This window comes from Gallus gallus, chromosome 15, assembly GCF_016699485.2.
Source record: "Gallus gallus isolate bGalGal1 chromosome 15, bGalGal1.mat.broiler.GRCg7b, whole genome shotgun sequence".
In the NCBI taxonomy this organism is placed as follows: Eukaryota; Metazoa; Chordata; class Aves; order Galliformes; family Phasianidae; genus Gallus; species Gallus gallus.
Window position 1 is genome coordinate 11,412,978 of NC_052546.1, and position 22,023 is coordinate 11,435,000.

A 22,023-nucleotide genomic window follows, 5' to 3' on the forward strand; every position below is an offset into this window, starting at 1 on the left:
TTTGTACATATTTATAATGACTTTATTAAAAAAAAAAGAAAAACTACTGTTCAATGGCAAAAAAAAAAAAAAAGTCTCCAGTTTTTATTTCTGCTCTAAAGTTTGAGACACTCCATGAGCTGTGATCAGAACAGACGTTACCCCACCCCTATTACCCCCATCCCTATGGTCCACGGTTCCCATTTTGCAGGCATGCACCAGGCTGTTGCACAGAACGGCACTGCAGGGCGCACTGACAGCCCTGCCTGCCTCCCTCCTGAGCTCTCCATCCCCATCCCAGACAGTCTGTTCCCACTGGAGAGAGCCGCTGCATTCCTTGCCTTGGTTTTCCACTTCCATGGGATGCACTGATATGAATCGAAGTGCGTTGTTATGAAAGGTACGGCTATTCCTCCTCCCTGTACCTCTCAAAGCAGATGCAGGCTATCTCCCCTGCTCACGCTCTGCCTCTCCTTTCTCCTCCAGCCATACTTAACCATTATTTCCACAGAATGTGTAGCCTTAATCCCGTTACCATTAGCTGCTGTTTGCTTTAATTCTTCTCCCCGTGGAGTTTCGCAGCAGGAGGGGAAGGCGGCACTCAGTGCCCGCGCAGAGGCTCATGTCCCCCAGGTACAGCTCTTCCTGATTATTCACTCAAGTGGGATTGTAACCTTACGGCCATTTCCATAGCAATAAGCACAGAAGATGCCACAAAGCCTAATGAGATACCTTCTGTGGGCAAGGAGCACAAAGCAGAGCTTGTGCAGCGAAGGAGAAAGCTCCGGCAAAGGAACAGCAGCTCCATTTGCCTGCAAGTGCTCCTGCAGCATGCTCAGCAGAGATGGAAACTGCAGCAATCTCCTCTTCCTCAGACACGAAGAGTGCTAATTCTCCTGTTAACAACACAAGGCGTCTCCTTAAAGAGCTTTTTCTGAAGTAGAGCTGCTAGAATGAAGCCCGCACCTCTCAGGTGGGCAGTCCAGCTTGGATATGAAGCAGGCTGGCTCTTGGAGCAATGAAGCTGCTCCGATACAATCCCACCCTCCAGTCGGTAAATCTCACTGCAGCCAGGCTCTGCAGGGGCCCTGCATCCCATGCCCCAGCCCTTCTGCTAGCACCAATGCTATCTGGGCTCTGTGCTGCGCAGCGCTTTGGGGCCAGGTGGGTTGGAGTGCAAAGCAGTGAGCAGTATCCTATCAGCGCTGCGGCTGTGCTGGGGAGCGTGGTGTGCCTTCACTTGTGAGGTTGGCCTGGTTAGCACCTTAAATTCAAACCAAACCTGACTTTACTCTCTCTTTGCCTCCCACGGCTCTCCCCATCTGCCAGGAAATCAGAAAGCCCCTCATGAAAACTAAGGAAGAAAAGCATTCCCAAGGAAAGAAAGCATCAGCTCCAACTCTGCCAGCACGGAGCTCCTGGAGATGTCAGGAAGATGGCAACACAGCACACACAGTTTGTGAATCAGCCACCAAAACAGCCGCTGGGACACGACGACTCCAACCCCCAGAACAGTCCTTGGGAACGTGGTTCTAAAGAGTGGTTTGGAAGAGTTCTCAAAGGTAATGTAACAGCAACTGAGAAACGCTGTGAGGTTACAAACTCAAGGAAGTCACAGCCAGAGAAGGACAGCTTTTCTCCAGTGTCCCCGGTCACACACGTGCAGTGGGGAGCGGCTGTACCCCTCCTGCTACGTGCAGTGTTTACCTCTACTAAAAGGGCAGGAAAAGGAAACACACCGATCAGTTTCTAACCACGTAAGTTCAAGGAAAACTCCTGGCCGTACCATAGGCATGGGGGTCACCACAACAGAAGCACATCTCCCGTGCCCTGGAGGATGACTTTTCTGGCTACCAACAGTTGCTGTTCTACCGGTTGTTGGAGAGAGAGCGCTGGGAGAACAAGCAGGTGACTACATAACAGCATGGCGTCAGCAGATGTTCTGCTCCTCCTTCTCTCCATGCAGGTCATTCTGATATGCGTTGGCTTTAATACACCTGGAAATGAGCAGAGGTGGTGCCGTCCTTCCAGCAACGCAGGGTTTCCACTGTGACGGAGCGGCAAAGCGGACAGGTCTTCTCCCTGTCAAACCAGAGGCAGAGGCATTCTTCACAAAACACGTGCTGCGGAGACAAAAGGGCACCGTCACAATGCAGGCAGCAGATCCGTGCTCGTCACTGCATGTGCACACCCACAGCATGGCTGTGGGGCAGCAAACCATGTAGGTTCGTGGGGAAAGAGAAGCCAGCTAGCAGTCCTTGGGTGACAGGAAAAGCAAATCCCAGCATCATTAGTCCACCAGTTTGCCCAAAGGTAGAGATATTTGTTGTGGTTGGACTTGATCTTTAAGGACTTTTCCAATCTGAGCAATTCTATGATTCTATGTTATTCTGTCTCTTAATATAACTCTAGAAAGGATTAAAAGAGCCCAAGAAATTTGGTCTAATGAAATAACTGAGAATACAAACACGCTTTCACCCTAACTCTCCTTTGCCCTGTTTCCACCTTCAATGCACTGGGTTAGTTTGCTTAGCTCAGACAGCCTCCTTTCTTCCTTCTCCCCCTTACAGCATTTGTTTCTGCTCAAAGTTCCTAGTCCTGGTCAGTAGCTTCCACAGCCCCAGTCTCCTGCTAACTTGTTAGCAGTTCAGTGCGCTTATTGGCTTGCCATCTCTCCAAGGGTCAGATAAAAACATCTTTCATTCCAGATCCAAGGTCTGGACTACCAGAGCGGAATCCTGGGGCTGCAGGGCTGATCTTTTCCATCTCAAGAGCTGTAATCAGACCCTACGGAGTGGAGTTCATATGGCTCAGCTATCGTGAATCACTGGCTATCCAGAAGGGGATATATCAAATAGGATATCCTATATCCAACACATATCCAATATATACATCCAGTGGATATCCTGTATCCAATAGGCCCAGCAAGAGCTGTCAGAATTGTCTAGGCTGGCTGTGCCTCTCCCTAGCTGTGGAAATGCCATCAGGGGAAGGCGATGTGCGAAGCTCAGGGTCTTACCTGGCACATAAGGATCAAAGGTTCTCTGAACTCTGCTTGGCAGATGGCACAGATGTCCCCTGCCTCACTGCACTGCTGGCTGGTGGCACGGGCCCCGTAGGTCTGTTAGGAAGAATGGGGGAAAAAAAACCACTGTGAAAAGGTTTGAAGATAATCTGGTTTGTGCTGGAGAATACACGCAGTGCTTTTCACACTCAGATTTCCTGCATGACATGGGAAGGAAAGTGATGGTACTCCACTGTGTGTGGGGAAGAGAGGTTTGGGAACCAGCATGCAGAACCTGGGCAGTCTGGCATCCCGTGTTCTGCTTTGCCCCCCCCCTCAAGCCAACTCCATCTTTTAGCATTTCCACTTGTGAAGTAATGATAATGAAATTTAATGAGCTCAACAGGGAGCTGAAAGGATTAATTCAGCATCATTTGCAGAGGTGTTTAGATGGTGGGAGGCGTTACTATTAGCAAGTCAGACAACGGGAGAAGGGTAACAACAGCACCCAGGGGTGTCCCACTTCTTTTTTAGGGATCTGGAAGGTAAATAAATGTTGCTTTTCCTGCTGTAACACTATCATAAGGGGAATGCAAACATGCTGAGGAGAAATGCCCAGCACAAACTCACAGGACAAGCAAGGCGAACTCTAACAAACTTCCACTGTGTTACATTCCTTTCCTGTACATCTTTGGTTTTAACACTTTAGAACACAAATCACAGTGTTTGACTGCAGCAGATCTGAACATCAGTACTGTGTAGCACTACGCCGGGGGCAATCTCCGTGTGCTGCAGCATCCCTTTGAATGGCAACACACATCAGGCACTGCATCCGCTGCTTTAACATCTTTCCCATGCACTGCAGCTCAAAGCGCTGCCAACTTTGTGAAGCTCTGTGTGGGTGGGTAAACCCTGGCTATGCAGGGCTCCCACTCAGACTGGGCAGGCCAGGCTTCCAGGAGCCTCTCTATCACAAACAGGACGGGGCAGATGTCAGAACGGGTTCCCAGCCTCCCCAATGAGGGATGCTGGCTTACCCAGCCACAGACAACGCGCTGTTTTGATTCTGCAGTTCTGATACACTGAGCTGTTTTCAACTCTGTCACTCATCAGTAAGAAAGCTCCACCTATGGAACAGATGACCTCTTACCTGTGGGGTGCAAAGGACCTTCAGAGCTTTCCGGACACTTCCCACACGACCACAGATGTCAAAAGACTGCAACAAAGACATTTGGTAGCAGGTATTTTTCAGGACATGTGCAAGTACACAACTCAGAGACTCAGGAAACGTGTGGATCCTTGGAGGGAGCAAAGATCCTAAGCAACAGTGGTGCTGAAAACGTTCCCTGGAGGTTATGAAATGCATTAAATGAAAACCAACAGTGCAGCAGTGGGCTACAGCTCAGGGACATTGCAGGGCAGAAGGAGTAGCAGAGATCAGAGCGCTGCAGTAGGGTAATGAGCCCACCCTAATACGGACCCTTTCCCATCCTAAGCACTGAGGGTGTCCAGAAATAAGGCCAGAAAACACCGCTGTCAGCTTGAGAGAGAGGGAGGGCAATGTGGAAGGGTTGGAAATGGCTTTCCTCAGCCTGTGGGGAAAAGAGGATTTCCAGGGCTGCACGGCTCTGCCACACAGCTTGGGACTGCAGGGCCCAGCCGGTGTTAGGAGGGAAGGAGTGGGGATTGCCTGTCCAGCTGGGGAGGAGTGCAGTGATTAAATACCAGGGCAGGAAGGCCTGAGGAATGAGAAGCAGGATTGATGCTGGTTTGCTTCCATTCGCCTTAAGAAACCTTAAAAGCCAGGAAGGGAATGAGTTCCCAGCATCCACGCTTCAGAAAAGGGCAGAAAGTAATGCTGCAGAAAATGATTTCTGAGGAGAGACTGAAAGATGTAGATATTATCAGCTTGGCAAAGAAGTGCAGCAGTGGGGGACGGGATGGACAATAAGCTCCCTACAAACATATACGTGCTCAGCAAGAGAGGAGACACTGGCACGTGAAGACACAGCACTACTGCTAAAAGGGAAAACAGCTGAAAACCTGATCTGATTTGCCATCTTCCCTACCTGCTGCCAGGGCTCTATGAACTAGACAAGAAGAAATAATTGGGCAGAGAACAGTTCTGCATTAGCCAAGAGAAAGGCCAGATGTCATAACAGGACCCTTGCATTTCTAAGCTGGGTGCGGAGGAGCTTGGAGGGCAGGGATGCAGAAGGTGTGGAGTGGCAGCGGAGTAGCAGCACGGAGGCACCAAAATGCCTGGGCTTGGCTTTCTTCTGAGCATGATTAAGTGGGCTCACTGCAGGGAATGCCAATGAGATCATCGTGCAATAGATGTGGAATCAAATGAAAGCACCAATAATGCTTCCAGTCAGCACGTAAAGAGCTCCCAGGGTCCTTCCAGTAATGCTTCCAGTCAGCAGCTAGCACTTGAGGCTGCCGACTGCTACAGATTTTTTCTCCTCTAACAAGGATGGGGATCAGCTCCCTCCCACAGCACAGCCCACAGCCTTTTCTGGTTGCTTTGCTTATAACGTGACTTTGAATGCCTTTGCTCTGGCTCTGATGTCTCTTGTTCTTCCAGCCTGTTTCCCCTCCTTTATTTTTCCTCCAGTTTCCTGTACCCCCAAAAGATGCATGTCCTACAAGTCTCTTTCACATCCTATGCACTGAAGCCTATGCTGCACCCATCATCCTTCTAGCAGGTGGATTGTAAATCGGGTTCACAGCCAACGAGTGTTCTCTTGTCAATAGAAGAGCAGCTGTAGTATTGCTAGTTTGAAGAGTACATGCCTGAGACAGAACTCGAAGCAAACACTGTCACACCACATGGTCACTGTTCCCTCTAGCATCGCTCCTACCCTCAGTCGGTGCTTCTGTTCAGGATAGGGAACTATAAGAGCTCAATGCCTTATTTACAAACAAAAATCAGAGGTTTCCATTGACATGGTCTGGTCAGAGCACCCAGACAGCTCCCACTGTGCGCTGTGTGGGCAAAGGGGACGCAGCCCCAGCCAAGCCCTGGCCTTTTGCCAGACGTACAGAAGGTCTGAGTGCCAAATTGGCTTCTGTGGTTTTTCTAATGTGGTTTGTGGCTTTGCTAATGTGAACTCCTTTGGGTATATTTTCAGTGTCTCAGGCAAGGCATGAGTCCTGCAACTCCTGTGATAGTAAATGGGATGCACGTACCTAGTATCCCGTGACCTGCACTGGGGGTGTGCTCCCACTACTCCTGCTCTTCTCTCTCATTTCCAACCAAAGTCTCCAATAGGCACAGGTCTACTCCTAACCTGGCCACATGTGCTGTACTGAGCTGCTGCCACACACCGACATGGGACACACAGGCCCTTGTCCCTCCACCTGTGCTCTGCTTGGCTCCCCTCCCTGCAGGAGCAGGTGGGCCACAATGCTCTTGGACAGTGACTTGTCCAGATGAGAGAAATAGCACGTAGAAGTGCAGGACAGCTGCCCTTCTGCAGGTGTCTCTTCCCTTGCACAAGCAGGGATGCCAGACAGATGACTTGAAGTCTGTCCCTGTGTTGTGCTCTGTCTACCTGACCCCCACAAAGCCAGAAAGCCTTGCAAGGGGTTCCCCAGGGGAGATTCACACAATGACATCTCCGTCCATCACGTGGACATCACGTGTCCCTTATTTTGGCAGCATGCTGCCTTGACTTGGACACAACAGATTCCCACGACCTCCTCTGCCTCTTCTGCCTGCCCTGGCAGCAGGGGCTGTATGTCCCACTCCTCTACTATGCATAGTTGCAGCTGCAGGCACATCTCAGATTAAGACCCATCGTTTGACTGTTACGTGGTTCAGCAACCCACCAGCTCTCAGCTCTTTAGGTTCAGACACTCCTCTTAGCTCTTCAGTCCCGCAGTCCCTTTTTCCCATGCTGCAAAGAACATCAGCACTGCAGCGAGCCAGACTTACATGCACCTTCTCAGGGGAATAAATAACAGTGCATCTGTTGTTTGCTTCAGCTGCTGCCCTGCCCCGACATAACGAGACCTACAGCTACTTCTAGACCTCAGGTTTGTGACATAAAGTCACACCCATTCACTTACGGTTGTATAGGCAGACTCTGTGCCTCGTTATTTTTGAGCAAACATCAGTTGCATTTGTCTGTCACCGAGACCCTCGACTTGTCTCAGAGATGCCAGCCCCTAGAATGGGGCCAGAACTGCCTGTTTTTCCAGGCAGGACCTGGAAGCCCTTTAATCTGCCTGCTGCACTCAGTGCTGTGTGTAACAGAATAGCTGCTCTCTCTCACAAGACAGGGAGAAACATTTAACTGCAGCAATCCCTCGTAGTGCTGAATCTATAAGCCTGGAGACAGCAAAGCTCTCTTCTGATAGTGGCCCCCCACGGCTCCGCTGTCATTCTCTGCTAGCCTTCACAGAATAGAGACTATTAGAGAGCAGCAATGACTTCATCAGCCTGATGCAACACTGCCTGAGCAGTCACACATCTCCCTCCAGCTCACCGATGCCCACACAGTGCTGAAGCAGAATGTTCTGGCAGTGAAGCACAGGGCTGTCCCCAGCTGCTGCAGCTTCCCTTCCTGCCTCGCGATGGCAACATCTAGAGGTGTATTTCTCCCCCCCATCTGTGCTCCTGGCTCTGTTCTTGCTCATTAGTGAGGTGCTGCTCACCTTGCAGAGGCTGTACAGGATGATCAGGATCCCTCCCAGGAAATAACTGCTGGATGGGTCGTCTCCCATGATGTATTTGTACCATAGCTGGATGGGGACGAGGGAGCGGAACAGCTGGCTCAGCTCTTCAATAACCAGATAAAACTTCCCCTGTAAAAAAATGATAGGTGATCAGTATCAGGAAATCCAAAGAAGAACATTTAAGAGGTGCAAGGCTTGAAGCATACAGGACTTGTGTTCACCCGTGCAGTTTGTTACCCCATGCAAGGACTCATGAGATGCAGTTATCTTTGTGGCCACCTAACCCAGTGCCTACAAAGGATAACTGCAGTGTTTCTTCGTGTTCCTCTCGCTCCTTCACTTATCCAACTGTCATTTCACATTTGTGAATCTGGAGCTTTTAGAGCAGGTTATGGGTGTATATCTTCTTGCATGTCTGTACAGCATGTTAGCAGTAGGGGTTAAGGTTTACAGGCTTTACGTATATAAAATACTATCAGTACGTATAATATATAGTATACTATCAGTATATATAATACTATCAGTAATGAGAGAAGGAAAACAAGACAGGTCTTTTTCATGCTACACATCTTCTGAAGGTGCAGAGACTTAAAAGCAAGGTGACACCATCTTCATGATGGCTTTGCAGATCATCCCAAAGAATCGAATTGTCTACTTGCCAGTCTCCTTCCCTCACCACTCACGTGTTGGAATGGCGACAGTACACAGGCTCTGAAAAACCATCAAGGCACGTTACACTCTTAGGTGCCAGATTTTCCTCTCCTCCTTCCCCTTTCCTATCTCTTTGTTTCTCTGATTCAGAACCAGAGATCAGGGAAGTCTCCACGCAGCACACTATGGGATTGCTACGGATGCTGTCTGCTAAATGCAAAATAACTGCAACAAAGTCGTTGGCGCTCCTATGTGACCTTACCCGTGTGTTCCTGGCTGGGGGATTGGAGGAGATGATCTTCCAGGGTCCCTTCCGATCCCTAACATTCTGTGAAGCAATCCTATCTCCACAAGGAGAAGGCTGAGCTGTGCCCGCAGGTGCAGAGAAAGGGTTGCTAAAGCAAACTTCATCCCAGTGTCGGACTGAATGCCACAAATGCAGCAAGGCAAACCTTCCTGAGAACCTTAAGGTAGAAAAAGGGGTGATGGTCTCCCAGCCTCAACACGGAGCTATCTGTGCTCTGTCCCACAGGGCCTAAGAGGGAGCAGTGCTGACAGCACAGCGAGTCACTTCGAGCTGTGGGCCCAGAACCGCGCTTAAAGCGTAACGACATTATGCAGACCGCAGACACGTTTTAACACCAGCCCCTGTTCGATCCTAACAGGGAGAAGGGGGAAATTCCCCTGCAGTTCTGCTGTGCTGTCCGGGTTAGCTTTGTCATCGGTGATGTCAGCCCGGGTCAGCAGCCGCCCGCCGAGGCGTGGGGTGGGCTGAACCCCCACCGCCAGCAGGACAGCGGCAGGCAGCGCCCTTCCCCGGGGCTGGGGATGAGATCACTCGGCGGCCATACCGGCAAATCGAATCCTTCGGAGAGCTCTGGCATTCTCATGATCTCATATCCCCCCCGGGACAGGGAGTGAGGTCACACCAGCAGTTGCTAACGGACCTGGGCTGTTTTCTTCCTCTCCTTTCCTCCCCCACCCCCTCCTCCTCGTTAATCCCAGGTGGCATCACGGAGCAAAAACGTACCGGCGACAACCCGTGGGCCTGAACGCAAGCCACGTATTAAATTAGCACGGAGGGCCCAACGCCTCCGCACCACCATGGGTTATTTCTGGAGCCTTTGTGACAGAGGGTCGCAGCCCACTGATGGCTGCGCTGCCGTTTCCTTCCCTTCACACAGGCGCTTCCCCACCTCCCCCTGCTCAGCCAGCGCTGATGAAAGCCACCAGCAAGCTGCAGGCTGCCAGCTGCTCCTCTCCTCCGTCCTCCTGCCGGGCTCAGCATCTTTCATTTGGCCTCGCTTCGCTGGCGGGCCGGGCCGGGCCGGGTCACTGCTTGCTTTCCCATTGCATCAGATGGATTTTGGGCCATCCGTCCTCTGAAGCCTGAAATCAGGGTGAAGCTGGAACTCTTCTCCCTCAAAGCTTTTGGGACCCTGAAGCAGCTGAGCCCACAGCACCGCGTGAAGGTGGGTCAGTGGCTGTGGGACCCTGAAACGAACGTGCCAGGAGTGACAAAACTCCAGCTTTTCCAGCCACAAAACCTGGAGCCCTAACAAAGCTTCACTAATTCCTCCCTGCTGCGATGTGAACCTGCAGCGTGCGGTGCACCAGGACTGCTTAGCACCCTCACAAGAGCACAGGGAGGTTTCCAATTGAGGCACTGTGCATGTTCCCACCACCCCCCAGCCCCGAGGAGAGGCCCTTTGGTAGCTCAGCCATCACAGGAGGGGTGAGCAGCACAAAGACAGCAGAACAGCACTGAGAAGAGAATTAGTGCTATGGTAAATGTTTACAGATAGAGCTTGTCAGGCATCGCAGTGCAACACCAGCCCTTCTCTAAGCTAGGGGAAGTGCTGAGGAAATGGAAGTGATTCTGCAGAGGGCCGTGCTGAGGATAAGTGTGGTCTTCTGAGCCAGAAGCTTAGAAAAAACAAGGTTGTTAGCCACAACTTGAGCAGCAGAACAGTCTTCAGATAGCAGGAAACAGCTGCAGGCAGCGCCCATCATCTGTAAGTGCACTCAGTGCTCCTTTCTGCCTTCTGCTCTTCAGCTCTGTTATTTCTTGGCTATCTAGGCTGAAGTTTTCTGAGCTGAATATTTTTTTTCCCCGCCACACTTTGTGTGAAATCTTGAACTTCTGCTATTTTTCATCCATATTAAGAATTATGTGTTCTATTAAGCGTGAATACAACTACTGCTCCTACACAGATCTGCTTTGGAATGATGACTGGAGGCAAGGCAAGCACTGCTTCTCCTTCAGGTGATTGCTCTTATTTCGTGGAAACCCACAGAATCATAGAAAGGCCTGCGTTGGAAAAGGACCACAGTAACCAGGCTGCCCAGAGCCACATCCAGCCTGGCCTTGAATGCCTGCAGGGATGGGGCATCCACAGCCTCCTTGGGCAACCTGTTCAGTGTGTCACCACCCTCTGGGTGAAAACCTTCCTCCTCATATCCAACCTAAACCTCCCCTGTCTCGGTTTAAAACCATTCCCCTTTGTCCTATCAGTATAAATCTAAGCCCTGTGGGGTACAGCACACCACATCTGCTGATGGATGAAGAGGTCTTACAGAAAAACAACATGAAATGACATAATTAAAAAATTAATCACAATATACATATACCAAAGGGGGGCAATTACAGCTGCAGAAGCAATGCTAATTCCCACACCCCTAACCAAGCACTGACTTTGGGCTCTCGTCTGACATAAGGCTTTGCATAAGCGCACATGTGCTTCCACAGAAGGAAATGGAGAGGCATGCGAAGGCTTTACGCCCGGAATTAAAACGGGATGTAAAAGAAGTGAGAGAAGTTGCAATGAGGCAACTGTAAGTTGTGATTAGCACTCAAGGGAAGTTCCAAGTCTCACTTGTTCTGCTGCCAGCAGCACTGGGACATATACTGAGGCAGGAAGACGCTAGAAACACTTCGAGACCTGCTGGCAGCTTGGATCAGAGGAGAGCAGACTCTGCTTGGATTTCAGATCACTCTGCCTGTTTAAGGAAGGAGCAGTAAACAGCACTGTGACATGGAGGATGCTGGTGAAAATCCATTCAAGGCTAATGAGAAGCAATTCCAAAGCGGGTCTAGAAGGACGAGGAGATTTTCATGGTTAGTGCACAGCACTTCTGACAGCCATACCTCAGATAGCTTAAACTGGGAAGTTAAACTTGGCAGGTGCTTGAGAGTACTGTTTTCTTTAAAGTTTAGCAGCAGTGACTTTCAGGGCCTGTTAGGGAGAAGGAAGAGTCCCAGTTTCACAGCACTCAGTCTTATGCTTTAGTTCCTTTCTTTCTTCAACAAATCTCTTAAAGCAGCTGCAGGAGGGAGGTCTTTACAGAACCATCAGACCTCCCGTGGCACCAGAGGAGCAGTGCAGTGTTCTCTCACACAGACAAGGAACAGGAAGACCATACTTGGATATTCTTTGTACCGCACCACTCATGCTCCTACTCCCAGTACTTGTGCAATTTGTTTCAATGCCTCCATGCTTTTGATGAACGGCATCCAGAGGACACAAACACTCCAAGCAATAATTCTTTTCCACTAGGATGAAGAAAGGTACTACACCAGCTTCTCATTAAATGTTTCATGCATGCTCAGCCCTAGGATGAAAGAGGGGCTTCTTTCCTCTTAACCCCAGTCTCTGGAAGAGGCCACAGCCTAGAGGAACTGATGTGGCAGCAGCAAGCTGCTCTTCCTCCCCCATGATCCAATGGGACCTGTTCTACATGACGAGTTGTTCTACAGGAATGCAGTGTGCAAGAGGAGCTGGGTGTTCAAGGAACTTAACAAGTCTGCACGTGCAAGTCATCTGTGTGCCTAAGGAAGGGTCAGTCTGACCAGCAAGAGGCTGGGTCCCAAAATTCTGAACCATGGTGTCTCACGGTGCTGAGCTCTGATGGAAAATGGAAGCAGACTGCTGGAACCCTAACCATTGTGCTGGTTTTCCTTACAGTAATTGTCTAATTATACAGGGCTGTTCACAGAGACAGAAACAGGTGGTGCCATGATAACTACAGACATCCTCATGCTCCGTTCTTACATAGGAGAGCACCGGGGCTACTCTAAATTAAGCCAGTTTCCACAATAGAGCTGTAACCACCCTACACCAGAAAACTTAGGCTGCATCTGAAAAGGGTATTTGGTCCAAAGTCAGAGAGCAAAATTACGTGAAGAATGGCTCACACACAGACTGAGTTTTTTCCAACCAAATCTGCTGAGATGGTACATAAAGAAAAAAAGCCAATCAGGACTAAACACAAAAAACTGACCAACCAAAAATGAACATGCAACCATTCCCAGAACTGCAGTGAGGAGTCAGCAGTGCTAGTTCATACACTTGCCAATGATGCAACTTGAACAGTCTATAGAACAAACCTCACATGAGTAATGCTAGTATGACCCTGGACTTAAACTCATCTGCAATGTCTAGATTCATCTTTCAAGCAGAATAGACAAGTATTTACTCAAACAGTAATTTCATGCTATGCTTTCAACAAATGTTACTGTTTTCCCCGTGAATTTCCAGCCTTCTGGACGTGCAGCTCTGGGCTTCCCTGGTGTTCTTGTAACTGGGCTGAGCACCTGTACAGAACATGCAATGAACATTCTGACTTAGGGCCCTTTTTATTCACCATTGGACAACAGTGTCCCCGGTGTGTGCCGTTCTCCCCTGTATATCTCAGGTTCTCACACAGCTCTTTTGTCCTGCTATTCCTTCTCTACCCCACCCCCACGTTACTCTTCGCTCCCCAGGATATCAGCTTAGATTGCTGACAGCACCATGAGGAGGGGATGGGAGACTTGCAGGCACCTGGGATTTCCTAAACGGAAATCTTTGGCAAATGTCTTTTTATTATTTATTTCCTTATTTTTAATTCCACCCCCCTCAAGCTGTCATTCCTTACCAGTGAAAATGAAAAGCTGCCATTTATGTGCACACAACAATGCCGCTGCCGGCCACATGGCTCCTGCAGTTTAATTTACTGTAATTCATTTTACATTGAACCAAATGATCTTATTTGCTTATTTTAATGGACAGCCTTCAACATGCAGGGTGGGAGCCAAGCCCCCCCCCAAAGAAACTGCCAGCCCAGCTGCCATTAAAACTTGCACTGAGCTTTGAAGGGTACAACACAGCTCTTGGGGGTGAAGGGACATCTTTAACTACAGATTAACCACCTTCTCCCCCAAACCCCAGTGCAGAGGTACAAGATCTGACTCTGATTTGGGTTACTTTCCTTTCTCTGCTGCTTTTTCCTGCTATGCACACACTATTCTTTCTCCATGTTCCAGCCTGACTGCAGTCCCAGACTCTGTTGGCATCTCTGTTTTTCCAGGCTAATTTGGAACCTGGGAAACTCTGTAATGTTTTTACGTTTTCATTCTTCCCTTGGTGGGGATACCTGCAAAGATATTCTGTGTCTAACATATTTAAGCTTGGAAAACTCTGGGTAGAGATATAGCAGTCTTCATGCTTTGCATTCAAACAATGAATATTGTGTTGGTTCCTGACAACCTTTTCTGGGCCCAAAATGTTTATTGCTATCTGCATTCAAACTGAAAAGACAAACCTCTTTTTCTGCCTCTTAATGTCTAAACAAAAACTTGTTTTTTCTCAGTTACAGCACGAGTTCATGCTTTAGTAAATCTTATTCTGAATGCAGTGAAGCTTCAGGTTGTCCTTTAGCTGTTGCATTAAGTCCAGAATTGGGCCATAAGGATGACCAAAGGGCTGGAGCTCCTATAAGAAAGGTTGAGGGAGCTGGGCTTGTTCAGCTTGGAGAAGAGAAGGCTGAGGGAAGACCTCATTGAGGTTTTCCAGTACTTGAAGGGGGCTTACAAGCAGGAGGGAGACTGACTTTCTACATGGTCTGAGAGTGCTAGAACAAGGGGGAATGGCTTTAAACTAGAAGAGGGGAGATTGAGGTTGGTTGTTAGGAAGAAATATTTTACTCAGAGAGTGGTGAGGTGCTGGAATGGGCTGCAGAGAGAGGTTGTGGGTGCCCCATCTCTGGAGGCATTCAAGGCCAGGTTGGATGGGTCCTGGGCAGCCTGGTCTGGTGGCTGGTAACCCTGCCCATGGCAGGGGGTTGGAACGAGATGATCTTTAAGGTCCCTTCTAACCTAACTCATACTGTGATTCATTTTGGTTGCCAATGAGAAGCCTCTTTACTTTCTCCTTCTAAATTTGTACTGAATCCAAGATGGTTACTGACGTCACCTTAACCAAATGCTGCCCTTCCTGTGATGGGGCCATACGAATGGGGCCATATGAATGCATGACCATATACTTGAGACTGGGAGAACTGCTCTAGCCAAAGTTTTTCATGTGTGCACTATCCAAATGAAAAGGCGCATCTGAGCTAAGTGGAATTTGATACTACTCACCGCTTTCATTAATGACTTTAATGATAGAACCAAGTAGGCTTGGCAAATGTGCAGTTGAGGCTAAACTGAGAAATACATTGGAAGGAAGAATCATCCAAAATCATTTGACAGAATAGAGAAACGTTCCGTAAAACATGGGGTGCAATTCATTAAAGAAACACCAAAGAGTCCAGCAGAGAACAATAAGAGAAACAAAGATCTGGAATGAATGAGTCTCAGGAAAGACTCAAATAATTGTTTCTTCTACAGAGAAGACTGAGAGGACATACAAAGCTTTCAGTGTATAAAAGGAAGAACATAACCTGATCTTGCTTCAGTCAGAATGGATATGGAGCAGTAAGAGATTTAAGAGAAGGACATTGAGAGGCAATGTATCACATGAAAAAACAACGCAAGCATCAGTGAAAACAATAAAACAGAGAAGACTAGAATCTCAAGGAGCAGTATGAAAAGCCAGACTAGCTTTCAAAGTGCCTTTGAACTTCCCAGACAAGGAACATCTGAAGAGCCTGCTCAGAAGTTGACCATGGAATGATCAAAGCCCCTGATATTCCACCCATTGGCAAGCTTCATCATCTAGTACCACCAGCAAGAAGATAATGCAAGGAAATTCAAGATTAAATACCTGTATCCCAAATACTGCTGCACTGAACTCTGTCCTTGACAGTGTAGTAATCCCCACTTCAGGTCTTGCATAATAAGGAGCTAGAGGCTGCAGAGAGGTCCTTGGTGAATACTGCAGTTGGACTTGATCTTAAGGTCTTTTCCAACCTGAACACCTATAATTCTATGATTTCAGGAGAAAAAACACAAAGCCCATGATCTCACAGCTCTGCCCTACAAATTTATTTCCCCAGCAGCTCGCTATTTGTGGTGATTAAAGAACAGCCATCCAGTTCACAAACTACAGGCTAGGCTTCCAGCATAAACACTAACACAAGCACGTGGGGAGGACGACAATAACTCCATATCTGGTAATTATTAAGACAGGAGGTGCTAAGTATCTTGGTAAAGATTTGGTCAAGGTAACGTCTACAGTGCAATAGAACTGTTTTAACTCAGAACAAGCTTATCTGGGGATAAAAAAGTCACCTGAGAAATGAGTAGAATTGTGTTGGCTCGTGGAAGTAAGCTGGGTGAGGGCTCAGGGAAAGAGCTCAGCTACGTGGCTACCAGTGATGGTTTCTGTGGCATCCTGTGGTTCTCTTGGAGCTCTCCCATCCCAGTTTGATCTTGGTTAATTTGTTACAGCAGATCTCATCCTTGGTTGGCTTAATGGATGCAGTGTATGGAGCAGGATAAAAAACAAATCCAGATCCATAACAGTAGGTAACAGCAGTCTCAGATGTCAAGGGACAGTGAGACCATCAACAACATCCTAAGACAAAAAGGGACTTAAAAAAAAAAAGTGAGAAGTACTGCTATCCAGAAAAAGGTATTAAAAAATGAAGCATCTGTGCTCTGAATCATTACAGGCCCTTGACAGATGTGATCTTACCAGCCTCCCACTGTAGCTGCAAATAAAGCCCCCTTCTCTTTCTTCTCTCCCGACAAGGATTAATGAGTACTTGGGATAGCTCTCAGACAAGCAAGCAAAGGCTGTGAACCTTTTCCAATGCTGCCATTTATCTTGGGAAGACTATTCACATCATTTTTTTCCTCCCCTCCCCAAGCTGGATTACGCTCTGACCCAGCACATTAATCTCCCCAAATAAAATAATAATAATAGAAGAAGAAGGAAAAAAAAAAACAGAGGACTTGGACAATCGCCAGAAATAAATTAATAACCATCTCAAACAGCCCTGCTGTGCAGGAACAAACTGCTCAACTCCCCTGCCACCCATGTCATTTGTAAGCAGAACTATTCCCAGTTTAGATATCCCCTTAAGTGCCCTGCCTGAGACTTTCATCGATTAATGATGGTATCTGCATCTACACAGTGCCCTTCATTCCAACAGCTGCCAGAAAGTTACTTTACCAAATGCAAACAGTACACATTGCTACCTTTGCCACTGAAACGTAGATGCTACTAAAGTGGAAGAATGCAGAGCACGATAGGTCTGTAAAGAGAAAAATATGTATATATGTATGTATGAAAGGATACCTTCAGAAAAGATTTAGTGAGGAAGTTTAAAATGTTAGGCCTGGTTTGTGTATGATTTATTGAAGTATTTTAATTGTTTACTTAAACTATTTCTTCAACCGTGATTGGAACAAGTGTTATCTTGTGTGGCATCAGTAGCTTCAATTTTATAGCCGCTTTTTTGACCCAACGTGGAAAGTCAAGAAGATGAGTGTTTGCAATTTCCTCCTGGTAATAACAAATTTGTGCCTCAAAAATACCCACTGACAAAGACAGCTCAGAAAACAGGGCTGAGAGCAGCAGCCCCCCAGAAAAGCAGTTATCTCACTGCTAGCAGTGTCTCCTCAAGCAATGCTTACCTCTCACTTTCTAGTCTTCAATCACTTGCTGGTACTACCAAAGCCTTGCTCAGGTTTGTGATTTTTCAGAACCCAAAACCTACTGCCCAGGTAATTCTGCTAAAGTTTTATCAGAAGTTTTCCTATTTCTGCCCTTCCACCCATATTTCCGGCCATACACATGTTGTAAAGATACCAGGTTATCAAAGATACACATCCATGCATCCAGAAGAGAAGAGGCTCTTACCTTTGACTTGACAGCTAAGATGATCTTAGGCAGGGCAACAATCAGGCATTTCAATGCAATGGTGAGATACTTCAGCACAAAGTCTGTGATCCCCACGATCCACATCAGGTCAAAAAAGTCCAATCTCTCAATGTTGGGCTTCAAAAATATGAGGCTGAAAAGCATGACAACAAGGTTCAAATAGCAACCAGGAAAACCTCATTTAGACTTCTTGGTACCAGCTCTACCCACTGTCAGCCAAAGAAGGGCTAGAAACTCCAATGAACCACACTGAAGTTCTCAAGGGCAATAGCAATAAGATGTGCAAATTAGTCCCATGGCTCCTCTGGGCCTCTTGCCCATGTCTACCAAGGTCAGCAGGTTTGCCAGCTATCAGAACACAGGACGCAAACACATACAAAATCCATTTCTGAGATTTCAAGCATTAAAACCTGCAGTCCACACTAAAAAAGAGCCTTTGGTCTAACAACAGTGCCTTTAGTCCTTCTGCTCTGACTGTGAAAGCTTTTCTCTCGAGGCCTCGGTCATTAGTATGATTCCTTGGACAGGAAAGTCACAGCCAAACTTAAGACCACCGTGTCTTCCTCCAATGAAGCAGCCTTGCTACAGGTGGAGCTATTCCAGGGGCAGCAGTTTCTAAAGCTGTGCGTGTGAAATGAGTGGGTGACAAAGGAAGCACAGTATTAGACAGAACTATGGCAGAAAGGGTAGGACTTAGGAGGGCCATGCTCTGTCAGTGGCTCACGGGCTGTTAGTTAGCAACTCTCACCTGAACCAAAGCTCCAGAAAGGCAGTGGTCTTTACTTAATGCTACTGACTGGGCTGAACGTCTGGTCTTTAAAGAAGGGGAGTCCAGGACAGCACAACTTCACATAGCCATAAGTAGGAGCTACTGACCTGAGCAGCAATGAGGTCTGGACTCTACTCAGGCTGAAAAAAATAGATTCCTGTTCACAGTATTTACCTACCAAAGCCTCGTGGTAGAAAGCAAAACTTTAAATAAATAAATAAGTAAAATAAAAAGGAAAGGTAAAATAAACAACCCAGAAGGAAAAGCCTGAGTGTGAATTTAAAATACTCACAACATTGGCACAGCACAACAGGTAAAATTAAACCCTAAAACAAAAACAGAATCAGAGACTTTACTACTATTTATGCACTAGAAACGGGTAAAGAGAAAGTAAATCAGGAAACGAAAAATAAATGAGAAAGAAGAAAATACCAAAACAGTCATTTCTAATGTCACAGGCCTGCCCTATGAATGGGCACAGGTCCCCACCATGCACCAACACATCACTTGCAAGAATGGGGTTTTCCAGTAAGCCATTGCCCAGACTGTTCGCTATTAAACTATGCCCTAAGCAGCATGTAAGATGGTACCAGATTGTTGAAACCCTTTTATTTTAGGAGACTTCTCATATTTTAAACTATTTCTATTCATGAGCTTAACCTCAACCTGCTTCCTAAAGCCACACTGCTTCCCTATGGTACAATAAATTTCTTCTTAGCACCTTCACACCTTTCTGCCATACCTCTTTCGTGTCTCCCATAAACTGCATGGAGATTATCCCATAGCTCACCACCTCTCATTCCTACCTACATATGCATAACTTCTCAGCTCTCTCTTTTCTTTACACAGACAACTTTCCAATGATGAAACCCTAATTCAGTAGGAGCAATTCCAAAAGCAACCAGGGGTGTGGGCAGACCTTGACTTCTCCACTGCACAGGCAGTATTTGTGGGAAGAATCTGATAAGCAGTGAACTAAATGAGAGAAAGAACATACCCGAGAGCTGTCTAGCCATAGCCCAACTGATGCATATTATGCACAGAAAAATATCTTCCTTCTGAAATTCTAAATTTCTTCCAGTGGGACAAATAATATTCTAATTGGGAAGATAATTCATGCAGTTTTAACTAAGAGTAGCAAAATTACTTTCTCAAGTGGCTAGGTTTGATGATTGCTCTGTTTCTTCCTACTTATTCTACTAATATCTCTTTGCTTAAGTCTCTTTGCAGGGATAGTACTGAACCAAATCCATGGATACTAACTTGTCTGTATTGAGAAGTGCTTCAGTCAGAATTTGAAAGTTGAGCCCATCTTAATCACAGCAGATCCAGATGCCTCCAAGCCCTGAGTACAATGAAGTAACACTTCTTCATGACCTGCTTATCTCCAGTAACAGGCTAAAAGCTGGATAGACCAAAAAGAAAATATGATGGGACCAGTCAAACCAGTTGGTCCATTCTTACCTGCTTCCAACACCTGCTCTCTATGTTCAGTCACAGTGTTCAAAATGGAAAAGTCCTGCTATCAGAAACTATCCAACCTGCTTTGATACTTAAGAAAATGGCAAGTGTATTTATGTCAAGAAGAAACTGTAGGGTATCATCACAGCTGGCTCACTCAGACCCAGTTATGTCACTTATTGATAGGGGCACAGTCCACTGATAAAAGTGACAGGCATATTCTTTTACTCCACTGGAAGGTACCATGAAGGTGTAACAAAGACAGCAGACACAGTAAGTATCCACACTTCCTGAAGAGTGAGGAGAAGTGGGCTTCCTCCTTTCCGCCCTGGCAATTATTACCTGCCTCCATCAGATGCAATGTTAATTCTGCCCACCTGTTGTACAGTTGCTGAGAGCTGAATGTGTAGAGCAAGTACAGGGTGTTCCCAGTGAGAAAGGCCAAGATCCAGAAGACAACCAATACTGATCTCTTCTCCTGAGCAACAAAAAGCAGAGAACATAAATTCCAAGTCTCAAGGGCTGCACTGAGCTTCTGACTGCTGAAAAATGCAGGGCCAACCCAGGGGACACAGGGATGCAACTGAGAATTCAGTAGTTATTTACATGGGACTAAGACTCACCATTAGGCTGCTGGGTAAAGACACTCAGAGCACAAGCAGAAATGGCTCTCACTCACCCAACCTCTGCAAATAGAGCAACTTTGGAGAAATTAATGGAAACACACTGATGGAAGTGACAGCCTGGTTTGCAGAACGCAGTGTTCAAAGTTGGGATCTTTCCTGGGACATCTAAATTCTCCTGATATTTAAAATGCAGCTTGAGACACAATTTAAAGGAAGTCACCTCCATGCATTGTACTGCAGTTCTGAGCTTAAACCTGTGTGGAATGGCACTTTGTGAAAGGAGAGTTTTACAGATCTACCCAAAGTCACTTAGAAGGCTGAGCTAAACCAAAGGTAGCATAACCCGCTGCTTCATGCAGCATGAGTGTTGTCTAAACACATGAAGGCTCTGGAACATGTATTTTTGATTCAAGAGAAAATTAAAGGTCAAAAGAAGTACACATTCTACATTTCAAAGCACGAGCAATGTTACAGATGGAAGGCAGAAGATCTTGTCCTGGGTCTTGGCCCAGTGTAATTTTGGAGAGCAAATTTTAATCTTGGGAGGGGGAAAAAAAACAGCTTTATTAAGATGCATTAAGAATATAGCTATTTGTAGCTATTCAGCAGCCAGGGACGTTAGGCTGAGATTTAAAGCAGGCAGATTAATGGGCACAGTGCTAGAAAGACAGAGGTGCAAAGTGCAAGGCAACAGCAATGCATTACATGACTGTGCAATTTATCTGTTCACTGAGCACGGTATCACCTTTATTTCACTGCTACTGGTACATATAAACGTATGCTTGTGCCACCCATGTCATCTCTTACAAAAAAGCAATCCTTGTTTCATGCTTTCAGTGCTGTTAAAGTATTTTGCTGACACGGAAGATTGTAAAACCTGAGAAGATCCCCTGGTTTCTTTATATTCTAAGTGTAACATCAGGACAGCATTACAGAGATGCTATCAAGAACTACACCTGCAAATCCTTCACCTGAACAATGAAACATTAGCAAACCGTATCTCATATATTTAGTGCAATTGATTTCTGCTACACACAATGGGAAACTGAGGCACGGAGAAGTGCTTGATGAAGCACTGCCAGCCAGTGGCAGAGCCAGACGCAGGTTTGACCTCCCTGACTTTCCCCCTCTTGCTTTTATTACGACTTCCTTTCCCAAAAGCATCAGTGGGGAGAAGTAGGCAGAGGTGAGGATTATGCCATAGTACACATACTCTGACAGATCTGTATCTAAATAACAGCATTCAACCCTCTGTTGCAAAAGAATTTTCAGTGTAGATGTTTTGTGTACTAAGAGGAATGTTGTTTGGGAGCAAAATAAAGCAAGATGCTGTGCTTACCTTTAGAGCAACCTGCTCTCGGAGCGTGGAGTTGGCATAGGCAAATGTGCTGGCCATACCAATGCACACAGCAATCCCTGCAGGGAAAGGCACTGTGATTATATATGGCTGGGAGGAGGAACTTCAGCTCTAAGCCACCTGATGTCAGCACCTTGAGCTCTGAAGAACAGTTACTGAGTAATACTCCGGATGCACCAGGAATTCAAATAAATAAGCAACTGAAAAACAGCAGTCTGGGCTCACAAAATTCCACTACAAGCTGAACTGAAATGAAGACACCACAATGAGCACTTGCCAGCCAGCCAAGGACAGTCTCTGCTAACAGCAGGACAACAGAAGTGCTGCAAGTTGTGGCTGCTCTGTGCAAGCAGAAATCAGCTAGAAGACAGTATTACAGCAGCAGTATGGCAGCTCCTAGAGCA

At 46.9% G+C, this 22,023-nt stretch overlaps 1 protein-coding gene across 3 annotated transcripts in view; it reads right to left on the reverse strand.

Moving 5' to 3' along the window:
* RNFT2 (ring finger protein, transmembrane 2) overlaps positions 1–22,023 on the reverse strand; it is a 27,873-nt gene continuing 5,850 nt past the window's right edge. The window contains exons 4-10 of one of the 3 annotated variants that reach the window (XM_040648240.2): positions 21,602–21,678; positions 20,014–20,114; positions 17,386–17,539; positions 7,646–7,795; positions 4,134–4,199; positions 2,999–3,100; positions 1–2,061 (exon numbers count right to left, since the gene is read on the reverse strand). In XM_040648240.2, the coding sequence (XP_040504174.1) occupies positions 1,780–2,061; positions 2,999–3,100; positions 4,134–4,199; positions 7,646–7,795; positions 17,386–17,539; positions 20,014–20,114; positions 21,602–21,678 (932 nt within the window). In that variant the 3' untranslated portion in view covers positions 1–1,779. Of the gene's footprint in view, positions 2,103–2,998; positions 3,101–4,133; positions 4,330–7,645; positions 7,796–17,385; positions 17,540–20,013; positions 20,115–21,601; positions 21,679–22,023 lie in introns of those variants that run through there. The other 2 variants (XM_425298.8, XM_025155602.3) reach the window with 2 other exon arrangements.